At 41.0% G+C, this 18552-nt stretch overlaps 1 protein-coding gene across 1 annotated transcript; it reads left to right on the top strand.

The window, feature by feature from the left end:
- The first annotated feature begins 1020 nt into the window (after window positions 1-1020).
- GPNMB (glycoprotein nmb) lies at window positions 1021-16850 on the top strand. The gene is made up of 11 exons (XM_040075624.2): window positions 1021-1090; window positions 6021-6167; window positions 6882-7025; window positions 8312-8491; window positions 9569-9727; window positions 10196-10504; window positions 11690-11812; window positions 12478-12580; window positions 13429-13634; window positions 15136-15223; window positions 15978-16850. Exons 1-11 carry the CDS (start codon window positions 1021-1023, stop codon window positions 16129-16131), a joined length of 1683 nt encoding a protein of 560 aa, XP_039931558.1. The 3' UTR covers window positions 16132-16850.
- Window positions 16851-18552: the final 1702 nt, after the last annotated feature.

The raw sequence follows: 18552 nt of genomic DNA, 5'->3' as shown, positions 1-18552 counted from the left end.
TACGAGCACTATTCTTTGGGACCACTGAAACTACTACTCAATTCTCCCTTGAGGACTGTACTTGGCTCTATGCCTTGCCATCTTACCAGAGCTTGTTCTTTGCTGCAGACAAAGGGCTTCAGTCAAAATCAGCTGCTGCGCTGCCTGTAGAAGAACACCTGGGCCAGGGAAGCACATTGAACCTGAATTTGAACTACTAAGTGCAGTGTTTGCCAATCCACACTGCTCCTCTGCAGCCACTGGTTATGCCTTATTTTTAGACTGGGCAGCAAAGTCTATTTTTTGTTTATCGCTACAATCCATGAAGTTTATACAATCAGTTGTCTGTGTGTGGGTCACGGCAATTTGGGAGCTAGATATTGAGTGGCCATGACCACACAGGGGCTGTGATGGCACCTCTAGCCATGGTTGGATTGGATAGGCATGTACCCACTAAATGTTTAAATAACATTTTCCTTAACAATCAACTCTGATCAGGAGCCAAGTCAAGAGATGCGTTTGAATTGGCCGTTTTCCATTTAGTTTAGAGTCGCTGCCCAGCATATGGGGTGAGCCATGTGGTTAAGCAGCGATGGGTTCATCAAATTCAGCGAGCTGTTGCAGTAACACTTGCAAATCAGGCTGGGGCAAGACTTAATTTGGATTTCTGGAAGTAAGTATTCCTTCCTAATTTAAAAACAAATTAAGTACAAAAATTGATCACAGCGCAAAACTAGTATAAAAATGCCTGCGGGGTGAATGGTGTGGCTCCAAACAGGTCTCTCAGAAATCCCAGGCAATGCTGAAAGCACAGGGAGTGAGTCATAAGCACATGAGCTGAAAGAAGCCGAAGACAAAATCATGCATCTCTGCTTAATTCCATCACATGATGAGTCCCGGGGCCCTTCATTTAATCGGAGAGCAGAGCGGCGGAGAAACTTCATTCTCACCTCCCGGTGGGGACCGCCGGAGTTTCCGTGCTCGGGCTGCGGCCACGCTGCTCCTCGGCAGGTGCTGAGCCGGCCCTGGGTCTCCGGAACCATGAGCGGCGTTCGCCACCACCTCGGACTGCTGCTCCTGGCCGAAGCCGTGCTGGGCGCCGCCGCCACACGTGAGTGCTTCCCTCGCCCGGCATCCCTGCCTCCTGCCTCGGCGCGTTCCGTGTCCCCAGCCAGCGCGGGAAAAGCGGCTGCTCCGAGCACCTGGGGTGGTTGCTGCAGCCGAGCCTGCGACCCAGTAGGCGACCGCCGGTTCCGCCCCGGGGTTGCCTGGCTCTGGGCAGAAAAGCTGCCTGAGCTGGAGGAGTGTGCTGAGAACTGCTCAGTAATCTCTTCCCTGTGCTCCACAGGTACATGGAGCTGACTGGAGCTAAACCTTGGCTCTTGGCAGCAAATTCTTAGCAATACTTCCCCAGTTCAAGCCCGGCTAAAACGGTTGATGCAGAATGGACTTTGCACAGCTGCCTTGGCTCGGCTGCGGCTGAGAGAGGCCAGGTCAGAAACCGTGCTCCCCACTGGGACACTTGGACCTGTGGAGCCCCAGCCTCAAGGAGCCCAGTCAAGGAATTAGATCTGTAAGCCACAGCGGGCAAGGAGTGGGCTGATCTGCTTCTTTCCGGGCTCCCAATTTGACTCAAGTCCCAGGATGACTCCCTGAGCTCGGGGCTGGGAATGTAAAAATGGGATTTTAAGCTCAGTTTCCAGGATGTAGAGTATGGAAACTGAAAACCTTAAAAGCTGAAGTCCATCTTAGCATTCATCTAGCCTTGTACCTGCCTCCAATGGAGAATAGTATTGGATGTGTAACTGGGCAGGTCAGGATACTTTCCCAGCTTTTGATGATTTATAGCATTCATAGATTGCCTGTGTCAGATGCAGAGTCATTATGTTTTACAGTTTTTACTAGACTTCTTCCATCTGTTCATGCATTTAGGTTTTCATTGGAACACGTGTAAATTTTTGGGACGCAAAAAAATTTCACACCTTGATTGTACCTTATGTGAAGAAGTACCTTTCATGGGCTTAGAACCTGTAACCTGCTGGTTTCATTTGATTTTCCTCAACTTTTTTACTTCCAGCCTCTTCCTCCACGCTGTTCATGATTCTGTTTTTATATTCTCCTCTGTCACCTCTTCTCCAGGCTTCAAGAGAAGTCTGTTTAGCTGCTCCTCATACGGAAACAATTCTATCCCTTTGTAGCATCCTTGCACCTTTCTCTGTGGTTTTTTCAGTTCTTTTGTAGTGATTGAGCTGCAGAGAACAGAGTATGCAGTACTCAAGACACAGCATTATAAAATGCTGTAACGATGTTCCCATCTTTGTTCTCTATCCAGCCTTTTCCTAGGTTTTCAACTACCAGTGAGTACCGCATCCAAAACTGTAAAGCTGCCAGATCTAGTTTCTGAGTTTAGAGCTAGTTTAGAGCCCCTCATTCTCAAAGTAAGGTGAATTTAACTCTGCTGAATTTCATAGTTTTATTCTTGAGTCTACTTTCCTACAGTCCTCCCCCCTATTACTTTAATGCATAGTCTTCAGCAGATTAAAAAACTTTGCTGTTTACCTGTTCTTTAGATTATGAACATTTTAAATTATTTTAACAATGGAGAAAACTGGGCACTTATTCATAACTTTTTTTTTAATATCCTTCCAATCCTTTTTAATATTCCATCATTTATTCATGTGAAATCATTCTTATCCCACGGTAACTTAATTGCTTTATGTTCCTTTAGCAAGGGACCTCATCAAGTGCTGTCTGGAACTCAAGCAGACTGTCACAAGCAGGTCAGCCTTGTTCCCATGCTCTCTGTCTCCCTTGCAAAACTCAGAATATGTTTGTGAGCAACGCACTCCTTTTATGGCAAATCATATTAATGTCCTGTACCTACTTACTCTGTTCTTCACTGCTGTTCCTACCAGCTTCTCCAACTTGAGCCCCAAAGGGTTTTTTTAATCCTCTAAATCTTCCCTGGAACTGTTTTTAAAAACTGTCATCACATTTGCCAATTTTTGTTTCTCAGTCACTGAAGCAGTGTTAAGCAAGATGTTACATGCTATGGCTAATAGCTCATTTATTTCACTCTTGAATAACTTCCATACTTGGGCCATCCTATCTAGACAACTTTGTCATTTTGTTGATTTGTTCTATAATTGGGGTTTTTGTGCCAGCAGTTCATTTTGAGAGATATTCTATGTCACTGTAAAAAAAAAAAAAAAAAAAAAACCACCACAATAACAGAAACCCCCTATGTTCTTCCTTTGTGAATGAAAATATAAACCAATTGACCTGTTTGAATTTTGTGCTTTACCTTTTCTGAATGCTTCTTTTGCATCTACATCATCTTAGCCCTATACTTCCTGGCAAGCTTTCCAACATAGTTTATATTTGGGGCTGGGGCGGGGGGGGGGGTGTAGATGAAGTAATTTTATGCCTTTGCAAGTTGTTCCTCAAATTCTTTTTTGTCCTTATTAAGTTTCTATACATAACTTTAGAAAGTTTATGTTACAGTCTAGTACCATTCAATCGGCCTTTTTACTTCTAATACACTTTTATCTTCTTTAGCTGGGTCATCTTTCTATTTCTGCTGTCCTAATATTGGCTCTCATTCGCTCTTTCATGGCTAATACACTTTCACAGGAAATACTGAACTTGTCTTTGCTACATTTTTCAGCAAAATGAAAGCTAGAATGCAAAAGAAGAAAGTCAATCAAAGTATTGGATCTTTTTTCCCCCTATGATCACCTCACCAAAACTATTACAGGAATCTGTTCCTTGGAGCATAACATTACTCTGTCTATTTCAAACTGAATTGCTCTAATTTTGGTTATGAGCAACATCTACTATTGAGTGGTTTTCATTGTTAAAAAATAAATACATTCAAGCTTTTTGTTCCTTTAAATTCACCAAGTGAAAACCTTCAGTTCCATGTGTTAGTGAAACTAGTGCAGAAGTCCTTCCTCACCTGAAAAAAACATCTTTGTCTTGTCTTGAAGCTTGTGAAATGTTTTATATTTGACTGAAATAAATAAAGCACATCAGAGAGGCAAAGAAATACCTAAGCAGCTTGTGATTTAGAAGCAGTGACAACAGCTATTACTGGACTAGAAAAATAATTCTAAATTGAAGGATTTTTAATGAAAATTCAAAATTAAAAGCACTTATAAAATTAAATGCGCTCCAGCTATTTTTGATAAATTGAACATTTGGGGAAAAAACGATGATTGAAAAGTTTTGATCTGACAAAATCAAAACATTTTTATTCATTAAATAATTTTTAGATAAAATCAAGGAGAATGGGGAAAATAAATTACAAAAATTATGTAGCCATTTACTTTTGAATGAGGCATTAATTTAATGATACCTAAAGTGTAATTGAACTTGCTAAGCCTTTGTGAAGTACTTTTATAGTTGCTAATTTGTTTTTTTCCTGAGCAAAGTTTCTGAACAACAACATTACCAAACTCTCCTTCTGACCAAGACTCAAAACAATACAGCGTGTGATACAGATCATTAAGTAAATACTAGTCATAATGTTATGCTTGTTCACATCAAAATATATTAAATCTGCAGGAAAGACTTGATTCAAGTGATTTAAGTAAGACTGCAGGGAGTTCCTGTAGGGCAAAAGGCTGTGGGAGATTGTGTCTCTGAGTGCAAAATCTGTTCTTTTCTTCAAACCATTCAGTCCTCAGAACTGGGGGAGAGAGCTACCACCACCATCAGCTCAGACTTGAGATGGGACTGGCCAAGGGATTCCTGCCCAGCAGAAATCTCACTGCACAATATAACACCAAGGGAAAGCAGCTCCTGCCTCTCCTTCTGAGCTGCTTCTCTGATTCTCTCTTGAAGGAAAATTAGGAGCCACCCACCTCTAAAGACTATGCTTAAACTGGCTACACCTGCTCTGAGTCTTTTCCAAAGCTTGGAGAAATTCCAACACAACCGGTTAGGTTACAGCACACAAGGCAATTCTTCCCCTTCTCACAGGTCTCTGCATTTTCCTTGAAGTCATCCAGAACTTTGTCGCATTTGGGTATAAATCTCAGTAGCATTCTGCATCAGCTGGACCTTCACAACAATGCCATGGAAAGCAGAAATCCTAACTCCCTTAATGTTGTCAGAGAATGGCACACCCAGCAGTTACCTCACCTGATTAACATGGCAGAGCTCTCTAAAGCCTCCAGGCTTTCATGGAACTATGCCCATTAGCCCTCTTATTAACATATTTTTATGGCATCCTACAGTGGCCAACGTGTTCCTACAGGTTACTTGGATATTTATGTTGCTTCCCACTATGCGTCCTTTGTGACAGGAAGAGGGATCCTAGAAGCCTGGGAAAAGTTTGAGCCCATCATTTGCAGTAATATGAGAAGAAAGAGGTTATTGAAGTTATTTAATATCTGAGCCATTTTAAAATAAAAGGCATGAAGCTAATATGTTATTGTTGTTATATTATAAACACATTGAATTTACTATTCAGCTCTAAATTTCCTTTTCTGGAAATACCAGCTTCTGTTATAATTGGTTCCACCCCTCCCACCCAAACAATCAGCCAACTCACCAAAGGAGCTGCACTGGGTCAAAACTAATTCCTGGCACAACTTCCACTAGAACACAACTCAGACACAGAATTAATCTATCCTGTTAGCCTTTTACTCATAGATTTATTGCCAGGCAAAGCAGTCAGAAATCAAGAAACCTCTGTGCAGAGAGCCTGGCTGTTGCAGGGTTATGTAAATTCTTGCAAACCATTGCTCTGATATGGTCAAAACATTATAAACATTTTTTTATTCTTTGTCTGGGAAGTTTGCAATACTGCAAGTAGGGGAAAAAAAAAAAAGTCAGTCTGACAGTGGTGGAATTGTCTTTATGTTGATAATAGTTGATGTAAGTGTTTATAGCTGAAAGGATAAAATTTCATAATTTCCTACTGGTGGAAAGTTTTCTACCAGTACATGATTAAAGTTCAGCACAAGAGTAATGTTTTTATAGAGTAGTAGGGAAAATTGCATTACATTGACACTGATGTTTGGTTTTCTCTCTAGGGTTTCAAGATGTGTTGAGCCATGGAAGCACTTCTGTCACATCCTACAAGAAGATACAAGGATGGTCTAGTGATCAAAATAAATGGAATGAAAAGCTTTATCCTTTCTGGGAAGAAGGAGACCCCAGATGGGAGGACTGCTGGAAAGGTGATAGCACGTACACATTTCAAAGACACTTGAAAAACTGGCCAGAAAATCCACCACAGTGCAGAGTGCAAGTGCTATAGTGCATTTTCTTAGGGGCAATATCCGCTGCTGCACAGAATGGCAAGTTAGAGATGATTGGGTTTGAGACCATTCCCAGTGGGTTGTCTGAGGAAGCAGAACAGGAAGTTATTACATAAAATGCTTTCCCATTATGACTAATCGCAGACATTAATACTTATCAAGAAGTATTGATGGTCAGGGCTCCAGCAAAATCCACTATGTGAAACATGCCCAGGGAGGACAGGCAGCTTCAACTGCTACCTCAGTTGGGCACGTGGGCTTCAGATTGACAGCTTCAGCAAAGACCATGTTTGTTGTCACCCGGTCTGAGCTGAGGGGTCAATGAATGTCCCTGGGGAGAAACAACCATTTTCTCCTTTGAAATGTATTGACCCCCACAGGTAGAAAACTATATTCTTAGCTCTAGGTAGAAAATTAACAGCAGACCAGTAAGTGATCTGGGGGGATACGCTGAGTCCCTCTCGTTGTTTGAAGCTGGGGTTTTGATAAGAGCACAAGTGACTGAGGAGCACCAAAGCCCTTAGAAACAGAGTAACCAATAAAGCATTTCTAATGTAAACAGTGCACCGTTGATGGCAGCTTCTGCTCCAATGCACCCTCTACTGCAGTGAAGATCAATTTTCTTTTCTACAGGCGGAAGGGTGACAGCCAAATTGGACAGTGACAGCCCAGCACTGGTAGGATCCAACGTGACCTTTGTCGTGGCTCTCCAGTTTCCCAAGTGCCAGACAGAAGATATTGATGGCAACATAGTTTACAGGAGAAACTGCAGCCAAGGTAGGTAATGGCAATTTCCCTGCGCCACGCTCACGCCTGCCTGGTGCTGCTGTGAATGTCACTGAGCTTTGAAAGCATCACAGGCATGCCCAATGAACACTAGCCATGCTGGACTTAACTGATAACTGATAACTGATAACTGATAGCTGATAACACTTACCTGTGCATACCCAGCCTCTGCCACACCAGTTTCTTTCCTAAGAAGATAGCTGTGGTATTTTAGTGCTCTGCCCCACTGTATATACCCTGACCAGGTAATTTGAGATTGATCATCGTTATAAACTTGGCTTCCCAAAACACATAATCTGACTTCCCAGCAGAACTGTTACTGCTTTTCAGCTCAGGCACAATGTTGCACAGTCACACTGTTTTCTTTCAAACTTATAAAGCGGTCAATTTATAAAATTGGTGTGTTTCTTTCAAGTACGAATTGTAGAATTCAGTAACCATATCTGCACTTCCACATTTTACAAATTAAAAACAACAACAACAAATATTTAAAAATCAAGCAATATTTTCCTCAGAAAAATCACCCTTTTTCATCTTATTTACTACAACATGGAGAAAAAAGCCTATCATAATTCCAGTGTTTTAAGCTGCTGGATCTAGAACGACACATGCTGTTGTACCTTTCATCCTCTGAATGCATAAATGTTCAACAAATTTTTTTACTGATCAAAGTAATTTTCATTTCAAGGCATATCAGCAAGTTTCTTGTCAGCCTAAGTTCCACTCTAACCTTTTGTTAGCACTTATATCCATATTCTACTTAATATCTGCCGTGGGGTTTGCGGGAGGAAACTTCCTATTTACTATTTGGAAAATGACAGAAATTCATGTCAAAGTTATTTAAAGGTGCCGTTGAAAACTTTTCTGACAAAACAAACAAAGTCAACTTCCTTACAGTGCTTTCACAGCTGCTCTTTGTACTTAAAATATTAGATTCTGCCCACCAAATATTTAGGTAGCCCCGTTATCCTTGGTGAAACAGCAGCATTCTGTGTAGTTTTGGGGCAAGCGCTTCTAAATTGTGTCCGGCCCATGAGAAAGTAAAGGGTTTTTTTTTAACTTCTTAATAAAATAGCACCAAGACAGAACCATTTTGAGTCTACATTAAAACCAAACAAAGCACAACTTCAGAAGAAAAGAATTAATGTAGTGTAAAAACACCCCGCTTCACCTGTTGTTTAAATGCAGTAACTGCTAAAACCTGCAGTGCTTGCCTCCTGTTTCCTGACTCTGCACATTTCTCAGTTGACCAGAACATGTCCTATTTCTATCCTTAGATCCTCCAGCTCCCCTGGATCAGCAAGTCTACGTCTACAACTGGACTGAATGGACTGACAACTGTGGCTGGGAAAACTGCACAAGCAACCACAGCCATAATGTATTCCCAGATGGCCGTCCTTTCCCTCATTACCCTGGCTGGAGGAGAAGGAACTTTGTCTACGTGTTTCACACTTTTGGTTAGTACTGCAACGCATGCCTTGGTTGGGGTGATGCTGCAAACCTTATATTCTCTTTGTACACAACTCATTCGTCAAGTATGTTTTACTAAAAGTGCTTTAAAAATGATTCCACACTCTTGAGTGGAAATACTGAATTAATTCCCCACTTTTCCAGTGAGGTCATCAGGTGTTTGGCCTAGAAATCATGGATTACCAGAAGATTCTCTTTAAACCTGCATTCACAATACTACCCCCGAAGAAAATTAATTTCCTTTCCGTAGTACTCAAGACCTTTTTGTAGGAAAAACAGAGTCTGAGCAAGTCAGTGAGACGATTTATTGACAGCTCACTGACACTTAAGACTTTTAGATTCAAGAGAGAACACAGTGCTGTGTATCACCAGTTTAACAGTGCAGCACTTCTTGTCTCTAGGGAGGTGAGAACTGCCACTGGCTGTGCTGCAGCTCTGGTCACAGATAACTGATTTTCAGTGTTTCCTGCTCCTGATTATGTAAGGGTTGGGCTATTCCTGCCATTGGCTACATACTAAATCTTAGTGCCTTCAGTTTGTCTGGCTAAATCAGTATTATTGTCAGTGTCAGTATGAGTAATAATAATAATAATATTCCAAATTTTATGCAGAGATGATACTATTTACCTACCTCAGCTGTTAAAAAGACAAATAATTGAATAGATAAAAATGGTTCTAGAGTATGAAGCAAGAGGTAGTGTATCTTCTGGCTAAGCTGAAAGCAAACACAAGATCACTTAAAATGCCTCACACCATCCACTACATAATCCTAATGACTTAATGCAACTGCTTTGGAAAGATGTAGATGTCATGGAAATTTTTTCTTGTACTGTTCTTGGAAATTTGGGACATCTTTTTGAAAAATTTGAAAAACCAGAATTTATGTGAGTAAACACATTGTAAAAGTATCCAGTCCTTTGAAAACTTCTGTCAGATTATTGGAAGACATTTCTAAACAATTAATTTTGATTTTGACAATCTAAGATTCTCAGAGACTTTGCTTCTGCTAAACCAGCTTGTAATGAGGCTGAGGGGGGAAATGTTAAGTTCATGTTCTGTTTCAGGTCAGTATTACCAAACAACGGGACGATCTTCAGCAAAGTTTTCAGTCAACACAACAAATATCACTCTTGGCGAACACGGGATGGCAGTGTCCATTTACAGGAGAGGGCACTCGGGATTCGTTCCGATTGCAAGAGCAAAAACCGCCTACTCTGTAACAGGTGAGTGTGCTGGAACCTACTGTAATGAAACACTGGGGCGGTTTGGTGCTTAGCTGTGAAAAAAAATCAGCACAAATATCATCTGGCATGAAAAGAAGACATTGGCTTGAGAAAGGTTTTTAGCATGGAAGTGGAATCTCTGGTAAATTGCCTTGAGTAGCTTAAGTAACCTTTTTGTCTAGCTCAGTAGTGATCCCTCTACTTTGTAATGGAAAACGATTTATGAGAGATAATGCAATCTTCCACAGATGTCTGTGACTCCTCATTTGTTCCCATATTGTCCTGGCTATTCCCTACTGACATTCACTCCTCAGGTCATAAATCAAATTAAAGTAGAAACCTGTGTTAAAGATACCATGTTTACACCTCACGTTCTGGCTGTTGCTGTTCAGGGGCTTTGGAACTGTTTATTGTTTGCAGCCAGGTATCTCTGCTTTATATATTTACTTCTTTTTTTCCCCTCTCCAGACAAAATTCCATTATTTGTGAGTATGTTCCAAAAACATGACCGCAACATCTCAGACTCTATTTTCATCAAAGACTCACCAATTACATTTGATGTCAAGATCCATGATCCCAGCCACTACCTGAATAATTCCGCCATCTCCTACAAGTGGAACTTCGGAGATGGAAGTGGCGTATTTGTAGCCAGCGGTTCTAGTACATCTCACACCTTCACTCTGCAAGGAAACTTCACTCTGAATTTAACTGTCCAAGCCATTATACCTGTACCTTGTAGGCCAGTAACACCCACCGCACCACCGCCCACCTCAGCAGGTAAGCATTCATCAAACAGCTCTGGCATTAGGAGCTGTGCTAAAACTCTGTATTCTGACGTTTAAAGTTAATATCTTTAGTAGTTTTACTGTCATCATGAAAGAGCTGCAAGCCTCTGAAAACCCTCTATAAAATTGGCTTAGAGACAGAATCAAGAAGCATAAACTTTTCTAGGATATTATGGTAGTGATCAGTTACACATTTAACTCCTTATACATCCAGTTCTACCACCACATTTACAGCATACAAAGGTCTTCAGGTGAACATAAATGTAAGTTTGCATTATCTCTGCCACACCTGGTCAGGAGATTTTAGCCTTGTCTACTCAGGGTCATCTTCTGAAGCAAGATGCAAATTTCAAGTGAGAAAAAGGAATTTCAGAACACTCTTATAGCAAATTCCTTTCTGGATTGCATTAACTTCCATACAAAATTACATGAGATTGGATTGAACTAGAAAAACCTAGTCATATTCAAAAATATGGGATTTCCACATGGCATTAACTCAGAAGAGCTTTTCCGCTTTAAATTTATTGACTAACATATTTCAGAATAACTTTCATTATGTTCAGCATTGGTTTATCATCTCAGAGGGTTTTAAGGTTTGCAAAAGGCCTGCAGTTTCAGCTATAATACTACCACTGTAAAATTGTAAATGTGGCTATATTTTTTAAATTTCATATTTTTAATATGTGCTCTTACCAAAATATGGAGTGAGAATGAAAAATGAAGGGAAAGATATAATTTTCACCACTTCCCCTCTTCATTTTTCCACTAGCTGTAATGTAGAGCAGTGGGAAAATACCAGCTTTTAAAAAAGCATTTTAAATGTTTTATTGGCCTTTGGATTTCTTATATAATTGATTTGGGGATTTGAAAGAAGTATTTAATTGTATTATACTTCGTAGTCTCCCTTTTATTTCACAGAGATGGGTGGCTAGGCCTGTGGCTTTTGGAGTGAAGCTCCCCAGGCCACTCCAGGGTTCTAAAGCTGGGCACATGTGTTTTCTTTAGGGATTATTGCCATGAGCTCATAACACAGATGCATACGTGACTGCACAGCTGCAAACCAAAGTCACTGGCAGCCCATGGAATGAAGGCAGCTGGAACATGTGGCTGAGTTCAGAATATCCCTAAGCAGAGTTTGTTCTAAAATTGCATTATCTGTTTCTTCTCCCTCAAACAGTTACAACCGGGCCATCTTCTGATTCTGACTCTTCTCCCAGTGTCGAGTCAGTGGAGGATAATCCTGATGGAGGTTGCCATATTTACAGAAATGGATACTATGAAAGTAGTATTGGTGTTGTAGGTAAGGATGTGGGTCAATACCTGAACAGAGAAGTGGTGTTAACAATGAACAACAATGTATGGTAGAAATAATGTTTATTTAGATATGTTTTTACCAATTACATGAGATCCACAAAAAGATCCTTCTCATGGCCATAGCTGAGAGTTTTAAGACATCTAATTGGCTGACTTTGTTTTCTGCCTGCACTCTGCCAGGGGCTAGTTGCAGAGGTTATGGCCCCTTGCTTTCAGACACGTGAGGCTGGACCTTGGTCTGGATGCCTGCCGATGGCTGACCCCACGTGCTGGTGGGGATGTGCATTGTGTCACTCCTTTCCATACCACCAGCTTCTGAACATGCCACAGCAGGAGCACGTGGGCTGGGGAGGAGGTTTACATAAGGCTGAAGTGACCTTTGAATGCAGAGAAATCTCATGTAGTGGTAAGTAATTTAGCAAAATAAGGAAGTAAATAACAATAATGAGGGGGGGAAAGGCAGACCAGAAAGGAGCAGCCTCACTGGAAAATTTCTCAGCTTTCAAAGCCTTCAAGAGGAGTGCTAAGGGAGGGAGGAAGTTATGGAAAACAAGACCTGAACTGAACATTAGCCAAACACTTGAGGTTCAGTACACATAGACTTCAAAGCTTGTCATGTATCCTACAGTTGATATGTGTTTCATCTCCCAGAGGGAATCCTTGAGGTAAATATTATTCAGATGACAAGCATCCAGATGACAGGAAGTCAAGCTGAAAACTCACTGATTGACTTTGTTGTTACCTGCCAAGGGAGGTAAGTGTGTGAATGAAGCTGTCAATCTTCCCTGTTTAAAACTAATTAGGTGGTGGAATGATCTATGTACTTAGATGCAGATGTATGAACAAAATTTGGGAACTGCAGTGTTTCTATTTCTTGATGGGAACTAAAGATAATGCAAGTCTCATTTTTAAACTATGCCAACAGAGGCTACTGCCAGGGACTTAGGATTCAGAACAAACATCCAGCCTCAGTAAAAATAAGGAACTGATTGTGGGAAGAAACAATTTACAGTCTCCTGGCCAAGACAGGATTTCAGGACTTACAGTAAAATGTGAAGAAGTTACTGAAATTGTAAGGAAATCCTTTCTTTTTGGCCATGAGATTTTGACACTTGGAATAAATGGGTGAGTCCAAGCAAATTCTTGGATGCAAAAACATTGGACTAATATTTCTAGGTCTTAGGAGGTTAGAGTTGAGAAGACTAAGAAATACAAGAAACACCGTGGTAATACAACTGGAATACAATTAACCTCTCTTAAGGGAGTGTTTTCTTTTCCAGCATATGATACTACTTAAAAGAATCAGCATTCCTTTCTTAAAGATGTTAATTAAAGGTAATGGACTTTATAAGTTGATTTGAAGCAGGTAATCCTGTGATAACCATAGATTGTTTAATGATAAGCAAAACAAGCAGATAATTATACAGATTGTACACATGTGTTCTATGTAGAATTCACATATAAAACACACTTAACTATAGTGCCACTGATTTCAACGGGCACCAGCATAAAACTGGTGCACCGGTGTGATGTGTCTATGAACTGGGCTAACTGTGCTGGCAGGACTCCACAGATGCAATGTGCTCTCTCTCCCCATGCCAGTCTCCCCACAGATGTCTGCACGGTAGTTTCTGACCCCACGTGCCAGGTGTCCAAGAGCGTGGTGTGTGACCCCATCGTCGTCACGGATGAATGTTTACTCACCATCAGGAGAGCTTTTGAGGAACCTGGGACATACTGTATAAACATCACCCTGGGTGATGACACGAGTCAAGCCCTTGCCAGTGCCCTGATTTCTGTAAATGGGGGTGAGTCCACAAAGAGCAGACGTGGGTCGTTGGTGAAAAGCTTCTCCCTGTGGTCATTTCCCTGCAGGGGGAAAGAGCACAGGAATACACAGGGGGGTTCTCATTATGCCTGGGAGCCTCAGTTGAGACTGCACCAGCTTGTCTAAGAGTCCATGCAAAGATAAAATTATGATTATTTCCCTGGGGGAATTTTAGCTGTTAGACCTTGGTTTGACTTCTCTTTATGATCCAATGAGTACAGCAATTATACAAACTATTCAGTATCACAGAATATGAACAGTTCTTAAGCCATAATGTAATTTTCCACAGAAAAATGTTCGGCAGAAAAGCAGGTGGGGGACATGCCAGCCAGCCCACTCCACACACGGAGAGATAGCAAAAACAGAGGGGAATTCAGCTCACTTGAGACAGAATCAAAGTTTGCAATACATTTGGCTGCCCTGGGCTCTCTTAACTGCCCATGGGCCTTGACATGGTTTCTATTTCTACATGAGGATAAGATGAATCATGTTCTGGAATGATCTGTGTAACATCCAGTGACTACAGAGTCTGCCCAGGGTAATTGTTTCCGAAGAGGAGCTTTACCTTTGGTTGGACAAGTATCACTGTGTCTATCTCATAGCTATCAAAGCAGTCTTTGATAGAGCCAGCTATTAAATTCAGCCTCAGTCAGAAGTCTAAAAGATCGTGCTGCCTCTCTGCTCCCAATTCATTGCCCTCCTGACTTCCTATTACAGCGTCCTAGTGACTCTTCCAAACTCTTTATTACTATCAACCAAGAAACTGACCCTTTGCAGTCATTTTCCATAGTATTTTTTGATGATTTTATTTAATCTAGGTGTAAGGTTATGTCTACTGAAATCAGTCCATTATGAATAAGGCACAATGCCTGATCTGTAAGTGCATTCTGGCTCCTAAAGGTGAAACTAAGCATGCAGAAGGGTTTTTCTTTGTATTCACAGAAACTAGCTCTAGCCCAATAAGGCTGGTCTGTCTAGGTTTCCTCCAGAGAGCAAAGCTGAGTTGTACTTTGGAGCTTCTGCTGTAATCAAAGCAGAATTAGGATCTAAGAGAGGCTGCTGCTTTAAGTCACCTTCTGGGTGAGTCTATCTAATTTTGTCAAACAGTTATCCTATAGTCAGTGTAAACATTTCCCCAGCATAAGAAATGGCAAGGATCAAATTAGCTTCACGTGTGGGATGCCAACAGAGCCCTTCATTCCCCTCCATGCTGGAAAGGTAGCCATGTGTCTGAGGAGCAGGGCTCCTATGAGAAAATTGGCAAAGCACAATTCACACTCTGGTGGAATTGAGAATTATGTGGATTGGGATGTGAAAGCATCACCTCCTGCCCGTCACTGACCTCCAATGCTTAGCATATAAGAATTACTAACTGTGCTTCAATTCGTACAGCAATAAGTAAAAATGTCATTTTCTTTGGAAAGTCTATCTCACTGTAAAATAGTAGCTAACTTTCAATCAATCTGCTTTTTGAACTATAGGAGCATCATCTGGAACAACAGAAGGTGTCTTTATCTTCCTTGGCTTGTTGGCAGTGTTTGCTACCATCGGGGCATTTGTCCTTTACAAGTAAGTTGCTACTTTCTATGATTAAAAATAATTCAAAGAACTGTCAAAATATTCTTTAAATTAATGAACTAAACAATTTAAATTTGCTTTAGCTACATTTTTGTCTTTACTATTGCAGCTCACAAATATTCTGGCAAATATTCAAGAAAATTAGATTACTGGTTTAGGCCACAAAACCACTGAAAAACATGTAGATGTTAAGGACTTTCAGAAAAAAATTACATTCTGTGCCCATAAGCACAAACAATAATATTAGCAGGCCTGGGAATTTCATGTAAACAGAAAGGAAACTCAAACTGCATAATATGATTTATATATGCAGCGAAACCAAACAAATTCTTCATTAAATAACTGATTAATAAATTCTTTGGGGAAAAGTTTTTGGAAAAAAACTACATGCAGGCCAGTAATTAACAGAAGCACATGTTGCTGCATTATTAGTTTGGAAGTTTCTCATGAAACTTTGAGACTGCATGAAGACTCCTGAGTCAAGTGCATGCTCACCCTTCCCAGTGAGTGTTGAGAAACACACACTTCCATGGAGCAGCAGTACTCCTTCTCCCTAACCATGCCCCTGCCACCACTACTGACCTACACCTATACTGCTGCCAGACATCAGATGGGATTGAACAGGGAAGGAGGAGAGAGAATGCATGATGAACACACGATTAGTGCTTTTATGCACTGGTCCCATGCTAAATGCGGACCCTCCTTTAAAAGTCTTTCAGCAACTAACTGTGCACATTCCTTGCAGGAGATACAAGGAATACAAGCCTATTGAGAAGAGTGCAGAACAAACAGAGAAGCAGGAGGGATTTACTGCTTACTTCAGCACTTTCAAAGCCATTTTCTTCCCTAATAGCACTGAGAGAAATCCTCTGCTGAAGAGTAAACCAGGCATTGTGTAAACTTTTAGTGTAACACTGACTATTAGATTAAGTACAGGAGTTGCATCTGAACTGTACTTTAATGGGGCTTTCTTGTTGTTATTAAAAAACCCCAGGGAGTAAGGTGAAAGCACATATAGATGGGATGGTAACTTTGGGGGCTTGGTGCAATTAGCAACGTTAAAGTAGTCCTTTGTAGAAAAACAAGGAGGTAGTTTTAAGCACTTGCTGCTCTTGCTCAAGACTAGGATACACTCTTCTGAATTACTAATACCCCCCACCCCCACACCCTTATATGGCTTTTCTTATTTCTAGGTTAACAACCTGCAAAAATAATCACATCCATAATCTGAAAGGGGGGGAAAAAGGTTAATTAAAAAAAAAAAAATACAAAAATCCCCAACAACCAACCAACTTGTAAACACTTAGTTTTTATTGCTACTTACTGCTTTAGCAGGATTCATGTCTTTACTGTAAAGAGAGACACGGGGGGCAGGCACGTGTTATGTCTGTGGAATGAAACGTGCCATGGCCTATTCCCAGGCATTGGCATTGAACTGCTGCCACTGTTACACTGTTCAGGAGGTCCTAGCACAGACTTGCCCCAGGCGGGCCAGCTCCCCACCAAGCAAACCCTAAATTCTGGGAACCATCAGAGGCACAGCTCCCCACTGGGAAGTTTGGCAGCAGCCACCCTGTTTTTCAGGGTTCAATAGCATGGGTGCAGTTCATTAAATGCCAGCTGGCCTCAGGGCCAGAAAACAGGGCTGGACACACTTAGCTTCCCACTGGACATGGCCACCAGTGCATGAGTCTCACTATAAACTAGACCACAAGCACCCGAGCAACAAGATGAGGCCCATCGGCTTGGCTCTCCCTGTTCAAACTTTGAGTCCCATATAAAATTCTGAGTTGCAACTGCTGATGCTGCCTTTGCCGCCTTTGCTTCCATTGGTCTTGAGACACCGGACTGGCACCACTGCTCCCAAGAGAGCAGATATGGTCCATGTCCAATGAAGGGTCAGCAGAACAAGGGGTCTAGCAGGAAGGGGTAACATTCAACTGCTTTTTCCTCTTGTCTCTTCATTTCAGTCTTTCCTGCTGTAAAGAGACATTAATTTCTGCTTGCTCCTCCATCCCTCTGACCACTAAATAAAATAAATGAAAACCCCAAGATAAATAAAACACTCTGCTCCAGTTTCTGCTTTTACATGACACACCTTAGAAAATGTAAACTTACACAAAATCAGTGTGCCTTCACTTGTTCACTCTAGCTGCAATTCTGTTAAAAGAACTCGTTCTGAGGCCTTCCACAAGTGATCTGGCCTCATAGCCTCACATGCTCATCACTCAGCATCAGGGCAGTTCACAGTGTGAGACCAGCGCAAACCGCTGAAGGCTGGCTCACTGGTTGATGAGAAAAGGAGAGCATCTTATTTGCAGAAAGGGAAGAGGTTGCCATAAAGGTTCACGGAGATGAGCAAACAGACCAAAAATTCTTTATAGTTCATGTTTCATAAAACTCCTGCTGTTAGTAAAGGCTATAGCCAAAATGGAGGCTGGGAAAATGACCTTATACAATCCATTTCTAAACACCGAATTCTTTGAAGATCTGTATTTCAATATAATTAGCTTATTTACCATGTCTTGAAACATCTCTGATACGCACTGTTTTCTGTTCCTGTGGCAATATATAATTATAAACACACTTTCCTACTATTTTAGCAGATCTTCCAAATGCTTATCATTTGTAATCTGAATCTAGTCTTCACTGTCCCTTCCCAGTGTGCACAAGCACCTTTCAATGACTTAAGGATATTAAAAAATAGCAGATTCCAACATACCTGTGAGATTAGTTCTTTAGCTCTAAAATTCAACAGCCTCTTCTTTTGTTTCCAGGTTCTCACAATTTTTTAATTCTTCTGTGGCTATTTCAGTTATATTATTAAAAGCAGTGTATTTGCTATTGTTTCGTCTTCCTTATACGTAACATCCTATTGTCTAAGAACTAGCATCTCAAATTATTTTCTGACTTAAACAAGAAACACGTTTTCTGCAAAAATTACTGTCTAAGTGTTATGTCCTCTGTTATCAGTCAGGCAGGACTGTAATTTGTATTTGTTGCTCTAGCTTGAGTCAGGACAGGGATTCAGGGGAAAGCTTAAGATGACCTGTAATGAAGCATGAAAATATAAAATCTGTCGCAGCTTAGGATCAGTGAAGATGCAGGCTACCACCTGGGCTACACGCAGAAAACATCTTGTTTCTGCAAAATGTTGAATCTTAGATGCTCAGAGACATCTTAAGCTTTTGCATAGAAAACAGCTTTCAGGCATACATTACGAACTTTTTTATACTTTAACCTAAGTATTAGGAATATCTTGCACTATCTTCCTTTAAGTGTCATGTCAGAATACTACATTTTTATATTGCAATTTTGCC

This window comes from Hirundo rustica, chromosome 1, assembly GCF_015227805.2.
Source record: "Hirundo rustica isolate bHirRus1 chromosome 1, bHirRus1.pri.v3, whole genome shotgun sequence".
NCBI classification, from domain to species: domain Eukaryota; kingdom Metazoa; phylum Chordata; class Aves; order Passeriformes; family Hirundinidae; genus Hirundo; species Hirundo rustica.
Note: the sequence above shows the minus strand (reverse complement) of the source record. Positions and strands in the feature narration are given on the sequence as shown.